This window comes from Ochlerotatus camptorhynchus, unplaced genomic scaffold, assembly GCF_037179485.1.
Source record: "Ochlerotatus camptorhynchus isolate MF236.1 unplaced genomic scaffold, CSIRO-AGI_Acam_v1.1 ptg000432l, whole genome shotgun sequence".
Classification (NCBI taxonomy): Eukaryota; Metazoa; Arthropoda; class Insecta; order Diptera; family Culicidae; genus Ochlerotatus; species Ochlerotatus camptorhynchus.
Window position 1 is genome coordinate 7,974,690 of NW_027040918.1, and position 12,706 is coordinate 7,987,395.

At 39.5% G+C, this 12,706-nt stretch overlaps 1 protein-coding gene across 2 annotated transcripts in view; it reads right to left on the reverse strand.

The window, feature by feature from the left end:
- Positions 1-11,572, reverse strand: part of AstCC (Allatostatin double C) — a 31,428-nt gene extending 19,856 nt beyond the window's left edge. For both annotated transcript variants that reach the window (XM_065234274.1, XM_065234275.1), the window contains exon 1: positions 11,053-11,572. In XM_065234274.1, the coding sequence (XP_065090346.1) occupies positions 11,053-11,211 (159 nt within the window). In that variant the 5' untranslated portion in view covers positions 11,212-11,572. The remainder of the gene's footprint in view (positions 1-11,052) is intronic.
- Between the last annotated feature and the right edge of the window lie 1,134 nt (positions 11,573-12,706).

The window sequence follows — 12,706 nt, forward strand, 5'->3', positions numbered from 1 at the left end:
GACAGCTAGCTCCCATACAAAGTGACACCGAGGGGCGCTAATAAGGTGATTTTTGCAAATGTAATCGTACTTATTTAAAATAGTTCCAGTGTGCCAAAATTGATGAAATTTTGGGTTTGGGTTCCATTTTTAATGCAGATTACGAATATGCATTTACCTCAATACCCTTAGAGAACCCAATTGAAAGTGATGGTTGACAGCTTCGTCGTCGCTTGACGATTTTCGAAAGAAAGTGACTTTGTTGGGCCCTGCTTCCACTCACTTCGCTATTATTATTTTTTAATTTATGGAATTATTGGATGCAATGATATTTTGTACTTGTCAGATACAAGAAGAGGTTGGATAGTCAATTTCGACTATTTTTATTTAAATTCGAATGCGAAAATTTGCTTGACAGACAAACAAAGTATAAAATGAACTTCATGATAGCACAGTGTCTCCCTCTCAGGTTTTGACGTCTTTGTCAATATTTGTATGCGTAATATTAAGGCGAACTTTGTCGAAGAAATCAAGTCTCTAGAATGCATTGTGCTATTCTTAAAAGTTTGCTTGATAAAGGCATTTTGATCTCACTGCGTCCTAGCAAGAAGTACGGTCGACTTGTTTCGCGCTCCGTTGTTTTGGAAGTTTTCTCGGTATTCGCTTGATATAAATTATCAGTTTTTTTCTCACTAAGTGACTCCTGGCATAGTTCCCGGTAAATTGATCGAAAAGTGAGTTTTTTTGTAGTAGAAAGTGTCATTTTCGGAACGATTAATCCGTGCTATTGGTAATTCGCAAACCAATTTGGGCATCATCGTTGCGTGGTCACGCATACGCGCTCACGCATACCCGCTCACGTATCATCATCATCATCGAGTGTGAGCACCCGTTTCTACATCTACATCGTTCATCAATCATCGTGCGCCTGTGTGCGCTGAGTACCGCGCCTCGATCAAGTGCACCACAGCGAAGGTCATCCACGCAGCGCGTCTCTTCCAGCCATCTGTGTAAACGCCTACACATATAACGCTCGGTGGTAGTAGTATAGGATTATCAGATAAGTTTTTGTTTTTTTTTTCTTGTTTCTTTTCCTCCCCCATTAGTTAAATTTTCATTTTGTATTTCTGTGTTTGTAGTGTTTTCTGTGTATTGTGTCTGTGCGTTCAGAGGGAGAGCGTTTTGCGCTCCCACTAGTTGAACAAAATGGATGTTTTGTCAGAAGACGACATGGATGACCATTCATCTCAGAAAAATGATGATGTCATCCATGGTTCGTCGTCTCAGTCTGACAATGAGCAGGCTGAGAAAAGCTCCAGATTGCGGGCCTACCCGAATGACTCGACTGGCCCATGGGTTGTCTATTTTCAGCCCAAAAACAAACCCTTGAATGTTGTTCAGATATCTGATGATCTGACAAAGCGATTCTCTGCCGTGACCGAAATAACGAAGGTTAGGCACAACAAACTTCGTGTGACCGTCGCTAACCTGAAACAGGCCAATGAAATTGCTGTTTCCCAGTTTTTCACACTGGAATATAGGGTGTACATTCCAGCCTCTGATGTGGAGATCGAAGGCGTGGTCACTGAGGCGAGCCTGAACCCCGAGATACTGGAGAAGCAAGCGGTTGGCCGATTCAAGAACCCCTTGCTTCCTCCGGTAAAGATACTGGCCGTTCATAGAATGAAGTCAGTATCGCTCAGCGAGGGTAAAAAGAGTTTTACCCCCACAGACTCGTTTCGGGTGACCTTTTCTGGATCTGCCCTTCCTCAATACATCGAGCTGGGAAAACTTCGTCTTCCTGTGCGGTTGTTTGTACCTCGGGTCATGAACTGCCAGAATTGTAAGCGGTTGGGACATACGGCCTCCCACTGCGGCAACAAGGCACGCTGCTCCACATGCGGGGAGAAGCATGAGGATGGCGCCTGCGCAGCTACTGCACCAAAATGCGTGTACTGCAATGGAACTCCTCCTCATGCTCTCTCGTCGTGCCCGGCGTACAAACAGCTCGGGGACAAAATGAAACGCTCCCTTAAGGAAGCCTTTGTATTGCTTCTGTATATATTGCTCCTAGAGTCTCTGTTAATCGCAAACAACTTTTCGACATATGTGCGGTACTTCCCGCTCCATGGTTGATCATGGGAGATTTTAACTCCCACGGTACAGGCTGGGGGGAGCTGTACGATGATAACCGTTCTACTTTGATTTATGATCTCTGCGACAACTTCAACATGACAATCCTTAACAATGGAGAAGTAACACGTTTGGCTGGTCCATCCTCGAATGGTAGCAGATTAGACCTCACCTTTTGCTCCAATTCACTATCGTTGGATTGCACTTGGCATGTAATCCAGGATCCACACGGTAGTGATCATCTGCCGATCAAAATTTCGATTGCCAGTGGGTTCAACTCGTCAGAATCCGTTAACGTCGCGTATGATCTAACCCGTAACATTGATTGGACTAAGTTCCAATCCGCGATAGACGATACTGTATCGTCAGTGGAAGAGCTTCCGCCGTTGGAGGAATATAATTTCCTCTCTAATCTCATCGTCGACAGCGCACTTCAAGCTCAAACACGACCGGTGCCGCGATCGTCTATTCGTAAGAAAACACCATCGCTCTGGTGGTATCAACAATGCACGGAGGTTTACCGTAAAAAGTCCGACGCGTTTAAACTTTTTCGGAAACGCGGAACACGCGAGCATTTCGACGCATACACATCTCTTGAACGCGAACTCAAGAGCCTCATCAAGGCCAAAAAACGGGGTTACTGGCGGCAGTTTGTAGACGGATTGTCGCGCGAAACGTCTATGAATACGCTTTGGAGTACGGCGCGAAGAATGCGTAACCGGTCTACTAACAACGAAAGCGAGGAATGCTCGGATCAATGGATTCTTAAATTCGCGCGAAAAGTGTGTCCGGATTCCGTGCCGTCGCAGTTGATTCCTCGCGAAACCGCGAATTCGGTAGACGAAATCAGTCACCCTTTTTCAATGGTCGAACTTTCACTCGCTCTCCTTTCGTGTGGCAATTCTGCCCCGGGATCTGATAGAATCAAGTTCAACTTGCTGAAAAACCTCCCAGACGTCGCTAAGAGGCGCATGTTGAACTTGTACAATCAGTTCTTGGAGCTCAATATTGTTCCCGACGATTGGAGACGAGTAAGGGTGATAGCCATTAAAAAGCCTGATAAACCCGCGTCGGATCACAATTCGTATCGGCCCATCGCGATGCTGTCGTGTATTCGGAAATTGATGGAGAAAATGATCCTTTTTCGCCTCGACAAATGGGTTGAGACGAACCACCTTCTTTCAGATACTCAATTTGGTTTCCGTAGGGGTAAGGGAACGAACGACTGTCTCGCGTTGCTTTCCTCGGAAATTCAGTTAGCTTTTGCTAAGAAAGAGCAAATGGCTTCTGTGTTCTTGGATATCAAGGGGGCTTTTGATTCAGTATCCGTTGAAGTTCTTTCAGAGAAACTCCACATTTGTGGATTGTCTCCATTAATTAATAATTTTTTGTACAATTTGCTGTCAGAAAAACATATGAGCTTTTCTCATGGAAACTCTACAGCTTTTCGATTTAGCTACATGGGTCTCCCCCAAGGCTCATGTTTAAGCCCCCTTTTGTACAATTTCTACGTTAGAGAAATTGACAATTGTCTTCGTGACAATTGCACGTTGAGACAACTTGCAGATGATGGCGTAGTGTCTATCACAGGGCCAAAAGAGGTTGACCTGCAAGGACCCTTACAGGATACCTTGGACAATTTGTCTACTTGGGCTATTCAGCTAGGTATCGAATTCTCCACGGAGAAAACAGAGTTGGTCGTTTTTTCTAGGAAGCATAGCCCAGCACAACCAAAGCTTCAACTTTTGGGTAAACCGATCACTCATTCCATGTCTTTTAAATATCTCGGGGTCTGGTTCGATTCCAAATGCACCTGGAGATCCCACATTGAGTATCTGAAGCGGAAATGCCAACAAAGGATCAATTTCCTTCGATCAATTACCGGAACGTGGTGCGGAGCCCATCCACAAGATCTTCTGACGTTGTACCGGACAACGATTTTATCGGTTTTAGAATATGGTAGTTTTTGTTTCCAGTCGGCAGCTAAAACGCACATCATCAAGCTGGAACGGATCCAGTATCGCTGTCTTCGTATCGCGTTAGGATGCATGCACTCGACTCATACTATGAGTCTCGAAGTGCTGGCGGGCATGTTGCCACTATCCGTCCGTTTTTCAGAGTTATCTCTGAGGCTCCTCACCCGTTGCGAAGTAATGAACCCACTGGTGATCGAAAATTTTGAGAAGCTTCTGGAGCTAAATCCTCAAACATGTTTTATGACTTTGTACTACCTATATTTAACACAGGATGTCAGCCCTTCAAGAAATATTCCCAATCGTGTAATCTTCTCCGATTTCGGCAATTCAGTGAATTTTGATTTATCTATGACGCAGGAAATCCGCGGAATTCCAGAGCATCATCGTCCTATGATTGCTCCGTCATTATACGCTGCAAAGTTTGGCCATGTTGATTCTGCAAGAACGTTTTTCACAGATGGATCTCTAATAGAGGAGTCCGCAGGTTTTGGTGTATTTAATGAATTTCATAGCGCCTCTCGAAAACTTGAAGCTCCTTGTTCTGTGTATGTGGCTGAACTGGCAGCAATTCACTACACTTTGGAAACTATTGCTTCACTTCTTCCACACCACTACTTTATTTTTACGGATAGTCTCAGTTCTGTCGAGGCTATCCGTTCCATTAGGCCGGTAAAGCACTTCTCGTATTTTCTCTTGAAAATACGAGAACTGCTTAGTACTTTATCCGTGCGCTCTTTCATCATCACCTTCGCGTGGGTCCCTTCGCATTGCTCAATTTTGGGCAATGAGAAGGCGGATTCACTTGCGAGGGTGGGCGCTATAGAAGGCGACATTTATGATCGACAGATCGCCTATAGTGAATTTTTCTCTATCTATCGTCAGCAGTCGCTCGTTAGCTGGCAACATCAATGGAGTGAAGGGAGCTTGGGACGATGGCTACATTCAATTATCCCTAAGGTGTCGAAGTTTGCATGGTTCAAAGGGTTGGACTTGAGTCGAGACTTCATACGCGTGATGTCTCGTCTCATGTCCAATCACTATTGTCTAAACGCTCACTTGTTCCGTGTGGGGTTGGGAGACAGCAATCTCTGTGAATGTGGACAAGGTTACCAGGACGCTGATCACATCCTTTGGTCTTGTGTGGAGTATCGTGGAGTCAGATCACATTTTTATGATTCCCTTCGGGCTCGAGGTAGACAACCTAATGTTCCAGTTCGGGATATTTTGGCTAGACGCGATCTGGAGTTTATGAAACTCATATATGTTTACTTTAAGGATATTAACCTTAGATTGTAAGTTTGATTAACCTTGTGTTTAGTTTGTATTTTGTACGTGTGGGTTTTTTTTTTCAATGTTTGTTTTCAAGATGAATAGAAATAATTTCATGCTTTAGGATTAATTAAATAGTTGTATCGTAAACCACATTTCAAACCTCCTTCTTCCCTTTTCCCATCCAAAAAATTGTAAATCTCCACTAACCTCGAGACAACCGCGAGTACTCGGTCCAGTTCCTTTAACTTTAAATTTAAGACAGTAATAATGTATAACGCAAAGGATAACTCGGCTCTGTAAAGTTTATTCGATTGAGCCTGTACAAATAAAGTAATTAAAAAAAAAAAAAAAAAGAATGCATTGTACACAAAATATAAATAGGTACTTCACGGAAGACATAAAATCGCTACGACCAACGTCATACCGAGGAGTCATTTATTTTGTCCGCTAAGCTCACGGATCTGGCCAACTGTGCAATGTGATCCTGGGCGCTCTGTATGACTGCCATTGTTCTTGTTTTTACATGTATGAGTTTGGACTCATATCAGATTGTGGCCACTTCCGCGAGGGTACCCATAACATGACCGGATGTTTGACATAAAAAAGGCAGCTCCCTAACCTGGACCCTACCTATCGACCCACCAACTCATGGGCCGCTGACCAACCAGGCCCTGTGGAGTGGAAGGCAATCACGCTTACAACTACATCACCGGCACCGCGACACGCGAACATTATGCAGTGTTAAGGTGATTCCTTGTAGATTCCTTTATAGTCTGGCCATTTGCACATCCACCACAAAATTTTCAATTACACAAATCTCAAAAATTATTCACCTGAAATTGCTACTGCATGTATGCTGCAGCACAGCAAACGTGAAGTAACAGTTTCATTGTGGTACGTGTCGTAGAAGCTGGTATTTGTGCACTTAAAGTTTCGAAGTGGTAGCGAAAATGAGGATTTCACAGTAAAACACCTTAAAGCAGATACAACTTAGCCTGGAAAATATTTATGCTTATTGTATTTTTTTTTAAATTAGACATAAAATGTGATTATCATTGTAACAAAACGATCTCCACTTGATTGACGACAAATAAATAAATATTCCTTGAGGGTACCCGGAATATGTTCAAATGAGGCCTATGTGGTCCTAGGTACATTACCTAAGTGCCAATGATCATGTTCTTGCCTTGTGATGTGATTTGATATGTTTAAACTCATGGCCGAGTATGACCACTTTTCCGACGGCACATTCACATTATTGTTCATATCTGCGGAACCAAATGTCAGATCGGGATGAAAATCATTTGGGTTCTATGGGAGCTTGAAACGCATAAACCGGAACGTGTCAGTTCAGCAATCGCCGAGAAAATCTAAAGAATTATACAATATAATTACACAAATATGCACATACACACCCACACAGAAAAATTTTCCGATTTCTTCGAGCTGAATTGATCGGTATACACAGCAAAAAGTTAATTTTGATATCACATCAAAGTGGATGCACTTCAATCGCGTCAAAAATATGGTGTTATATTACTTGCCAAAAAGGCAAAATTATCATTAATACAGTGCATGAGCTTACATTACGTTGCTTTTACTGCATTTGTTTATTTGTGTGGCCATAAAAATTACATGAGATTTTCGACATGATTGAAGTGCATCCTCTTGGACGTAATAATAAAATTTATTTTTAATCACAACACAGCAAATCAAATTATAATCCACAATAATCAAAATTCACGAAGTGTTTGGTAGAGATTTTATTATACCTGCTCCCCCTTAGTAAGATCGAACATTAACATGAGCTGTATTCTTCATGATTTCGAAAGGTACTTCTGAGATTCCCTGCCTCCCTTGAATGGAAAATTAATGTAAATTTCTGCGATATATATAGCGCACACGTTAGTAACGCTGGATTTGGCGTAAATTCACACAATATTTCATGTAAATTTTAACGTGATATAAATCATAAATGTTGTATGCAATCTTGTTATATCAATTTGTTGTTTAAGTGAACTATAGCTTAAAATTAAAAGAGAGCAGATTTTAAGCGTCAGTTTAAATTCAGATTGTTTTTCTGTATAAGAAAACGTAAGAGAATTTATGTTAAAAAACCTTACGTAATATATGCATGGAATCTCGGCGGCAACTCTGAAAAACGAGATTTAGAGGTAGCCCTGTTGAGATTTTTGAAATCTGTCTATTTTTGATACTCATTGCTGAACAAATATTTCTAATGCATCGAAATGTAATACCGTAATTTACCGGAATCTAGACACTTAGTTCATAAACCCGGACACTTTTAAAAGTTGATTATCAAAGCCAAATATGATTCAAATGCCACTTAAATTTTATGATGATTCTGTAGTATCGTGCATGGTCATCCAACATAATTATTATGTTGCAAAGTGGATGTACAGTGTTCACTCGGCTGTCGACAGAAGGAGACAGCAACCATTGTGTGGTCCTCCTTATTGTTCTTCATCAGCAGTTCTTTCTGTCGATGCGTCGTCGACTTTGGAAAGCAACCGTTTCGTGATGAATATATGAGTGCTTTCCACGTTTTGCGTATATTGCTGCAATGGAAGCGCTCTGACCCCCGTTGACAAATCTGCCATACAATGAAACCACTGAAAGCGGCTCCCGTTCTGGTGGTGGAGGCTTTTTGGATAGCGAAAGATAAAATGTTTATTGTGTTGTACCTTTTGACTTTAGTTTTAAGATGTATTGTATAGTGAACAAGAATCCTCGGCTCTGTAAAGTTAATTCGGTTGAACCTTATCAAATAAAGTAATTAAAAAAGTGGATTTAATATTTAACTAAAAATGAAACCACCGGATTAAAAGTCGGTGCATATTTACAAATTTATTTGGGTCCCTACTATATGACAAAAATATGTCATGGCTTGCTTTATTTTCGAGAATCTTTCTTTTCAATTTTCTTAATTCACGTTTGTATAGGTGCATAATGACATGATGACATGATGACCCATTAGCCATACGGATGAGTGCCAGAATTGACGTCAGCCATACTGTTATTTTCTTATGTGGGCGATAGGCATAATGTACGATAGCCATATTGGACATTTGCCATAACTCTTATAATCTAATTAACTAACATTTTTCAAATACATGTTTGCTGTCAGATGTACATGAATACTTCAATTGAATGTTTCATTTAAAAAAAAAACAAAAGAACAGCTTATGCTGTAAATAAGCAGTCAACTCCAAGAGAGCTGTTACTTTTGAAAATTTTCAATTGGAGTTTTCAAACTTTTTTATCTGTCAAAGAACAGTTCATGATGTAAAGAAGGAGTCAATTCTAAGAGAAACATAATTTGTGATTATTTAAATTGAATTTTTACAACTATTTTATTTTTCAAAGAACTGCTCATCATATACAGAAGGAGTAATTTTAAAGAGAAGAATTATTTGTAAATATTTCTATTGAATTTTCCACATTTTTTTTGTGTCATGTCCAAGGAAGATGTTACTTTCGAGAATTTTCAAAAGCTTTTATCTGTCAAAGAACAGCTCAAGATATAAAAAAGGAGTCAACTCAAAGCAAGAAATGATTAATGCATTTTGATTTCATTTTTCTAAAGAGAAAAATTGTTTGTGAGTACAGTAGGGGAAACAGTCCTATTAGTGCGATACGTTAGAAGCGTTAGGAGCATATTTTTGTGTATGGAGGGGTTCAATTGAACGGGTTTTGAAGATTTTGTATTTTCGCTCCACGCGATCATAATTTTCAATAAAATATAAACTAGTAAAGTCTTAGTCATGAAGATGATTCCTTTCTACTTCTCGGTGGCCCAAAATCATAGGAATCGTAAAATAAATTTCCAAATAAAACCGTTCGGTTTTGGCAACACTAAATTTTCGGGCTTGTTGACAAAATACATATAGTACTATATACCGGGTACATTATAGCTATCGTCTATTATCGCTATCGTTTATTATGGCTATCGTCGTTATGGCAATCGTACGTATGGCAAACGTATTTATGACTAATGTCCGGTCACCTGATGACATTCAATCATCAAAAGTGGGTATCGAAATATGTCATGTAGTTGATTTAATACAGCGTAAAAATATGAAATTCTATAACCAACAAATGTTTTTATTTTATTGGTTATAGTCACTTTAACGCTCTTGGGTCATTCGTGACTTAACAAACAAATGTGTCCTGGAGACTATACACAGTTCGAAAAAGTAGTGTATGTTACTATGATGCACATAAATGGAGCGTAATATATCATACAAGTTCACTTTATATATCGTGTAAATTTATGAGACATGTCATGAGATATTCCATAAATTGTATATAACCATCCATCTTTGTAAGCAACATGTCTTATAAGTTGTTGGTCTTAACATGAAGTTTACATGCATGAATATTTGCAGGCATGGACGTTTACATCACCAGTAAAATTGAAATTTTTGTTTTGTGTAAGCCTATTGTTGATAGCTATTAAGTTACTCATATTTCAGCATAATTGAATTAATTTGTTTCATGTGGGGTATGTGAGCCAGTTTTGGCCTTAGCTCCAGTAAATGGCCCTAGTTGAAATTATAACTAATTGTAAGATAACATGGATAAATTGGGCTCTAAGCGCCTGGATTTATAACGTCAGTTTATAGTTGATCAATTCAGCACTTTGGAATTTACTTAGAAATAATAATAACGTCACTTTCTAAGCCGTCCGGCTAAAAATCGTTCATTTTGGTTTGCGTTATTTTCAACAAGATTTCCCAAATCGATACCAAATAATTATGATTAAAAATGTCAAAAGATATTTAGGTAGTAAGCAGTTTCAGTTTTCACTTTTTTTCGTAGGACTACGTCTGTGATTTCTAAATGGGGATACACTTTGTGAAAACCGAAAATGGAACATGTAACAAATTGATGAAAGATTTTCAACATTAAGCCCCTGGACCAATTTCAATAAGTTTATCACCAATCAATCAGAAATATCTCTACGCATCAATAGCAAAGCTTCTGACTGATGATTTTCAACAAGAAATTATTGAAAAAAGGTAATGTCAAGCATTTTTCAATGTACAAATAAAAAGTGATTATTTTATCACTGTTTTCATGAAATAAACGTTCTTTTCAAACCCAGTTGTCATAATCGAGTACCACTTGGTTGCAAATCATTCTGCTTTAACCTGAAAAGGTACAAAACAGCGCTGCTGTCTAGCATCAACTCATCTGAAACAGGCCTGATAGGACTATTGAGTGGAGGGGGGTAGGTTTTGATAAGTTATTTAGTGGGAATGACACTGATGAAGATTGCACATTGTAGTCTAAATACGTGCCTCGGGGAGGCGTGATGTAGGAACTTGTGATGTATTCCGCTTTTTTCAGGTAGTCAACTCACAATTTTGTAGCCCCCCTCCCTGGCGTCGGTAGCATTGGTGCACAGCACGGAAATCAAGGGAAAAAAAAAGATAAATTAATCAGTTCTGATATGCTAAAACGGCTGACATATTATCCAAAAATTAAACTAACATTGTACCAACCACCATGTGACACGACCAATTTAACCACAACAAAAGGAAACGGATATCCTTTCCACCAAGATAAAAACACCGGAAATCCGTTAAACATTATCCAAGATATTGCAACAGTAGTGAAACATGTGACAACGGTCTCGTATAAACACATAAAAGTACCACTTTCTTACCGGATAGTCGTCGTATTGCACTTCCATCAATTTAGGTACCTCCAAAGATTGACTATGCATCGAGTTCGATTTCGTCTTGCCATTGATCGCTTTTCCCATCACCAAACTAGAATCCAAAAGCACCATCCACAGAGTTATTTGAAGCATTACTCGTTTCATGATTATCCTGCACTGATTCAATTGTGAACCTAATTAAACATAAACTATTTCTGACTCCTTTGGTTAGCGCGCCAATTTCACTCGGTTGCACACATGCAATGATCAATCACCTCGCTGTTGCTGCTGCTGGTGCGGTGTTTAGAAGTGTAAATTATTCACTATTCCATTCGTCACCATCGTTCGCCGTCACTATCGGATTCTGAAGATCAGCACCGGCAGATAGGCTATCCTTCCTGGGACAAAAGCAGCAAATGTGCACCACAAACACACCGCGATACCACCTGGCAGACGTTAAGCCACTTGAATCCTACCGGGCAATCAATCGGTCAATCTCAGAACGCTCGCTCGAACACGTTGTTGAAAGCAGTCTAAACTGGCTCGAAGAGATTTCACGCTCTTTTATAGAGTGTGGCGGAAAAACTGTTGCATGGCGAAAGGGAAATCGAAAACCACGGGCAGCCCCTCAACAACACGGTTGACGATGTGGAGTCTATACCTACCATACACAACTATACCACTCCTGGGATGCACACTAACACGCATTGACTTGCTTGGGCGGGAATGCTGACGCAGTTTTCCCAGGAATGATTACTTGTGAGTAGTGAATGTTACTGGTCCATGGGCGTAATGTTAGTACGACTTTTAAAGAAGGAAGTTTGATGGAAAATTAAGAAATAAACTCAGATACTGTAAGAGACTAATTGAACCAAATTAACACTCCGAAAACGGTGGGGTAAAATACTTAAGCTGTCCTTAAGTGGGTCGCAGGTGTGCATATTATGAAATCATGTTGGAATAAACGAAATTAAGCTGCAATAAGAACGTAATTTGTTTTATTAAGTGAAACGGTTTAAAATTTGCTGATATCTAATTTTGAACTAAATGAAGAATTAAGAATATTTAAATCACACATTTGACCGCAGTCCATCATGAACAACTTTTGGAGAGATTTGATTTTTTTTGTCCTGAGCAGTTCTAGGTAAAATAACGAAAAGAAATTGATTTTTTGACTTTGCGTAATAGGGTTCTTTAATTTTGAAAAATATATAGGTTTTTATATATCATCTGAAAGAACTTCGTTTTCTGAGCACAGCGATATTTTTTTCGAACCCACACACTTTCATCTCGATTTTAAAATCAAGATTTAAAGCAAAATAATAACTTCACTGTTTGACACTAAACTGACAAACTGACAGCTCGCTCCCATACAAAGTGACACCGAGGGGCGCTAATGAGGTGATTTTTGCAAATGTAATCGTTCTTATTTAAAATAGTTCCAGTGTACCAAAAATTATGAAATGTTGGGTTTGGGTTCCATTTTTAATGCAGATTACGAATATGCATTTACCTCAATACCCTTAAAGAACCCAATTGTTTGCTATGGGCAATGATTCACATTTTTAGCATTTTAGATCTTGTAAAATTTTAAAAATGGCGTCCTTGAAAGAGAAAAATGTTTTCTTATTTATTTGAAGCAAACATTAAAAATTAAATA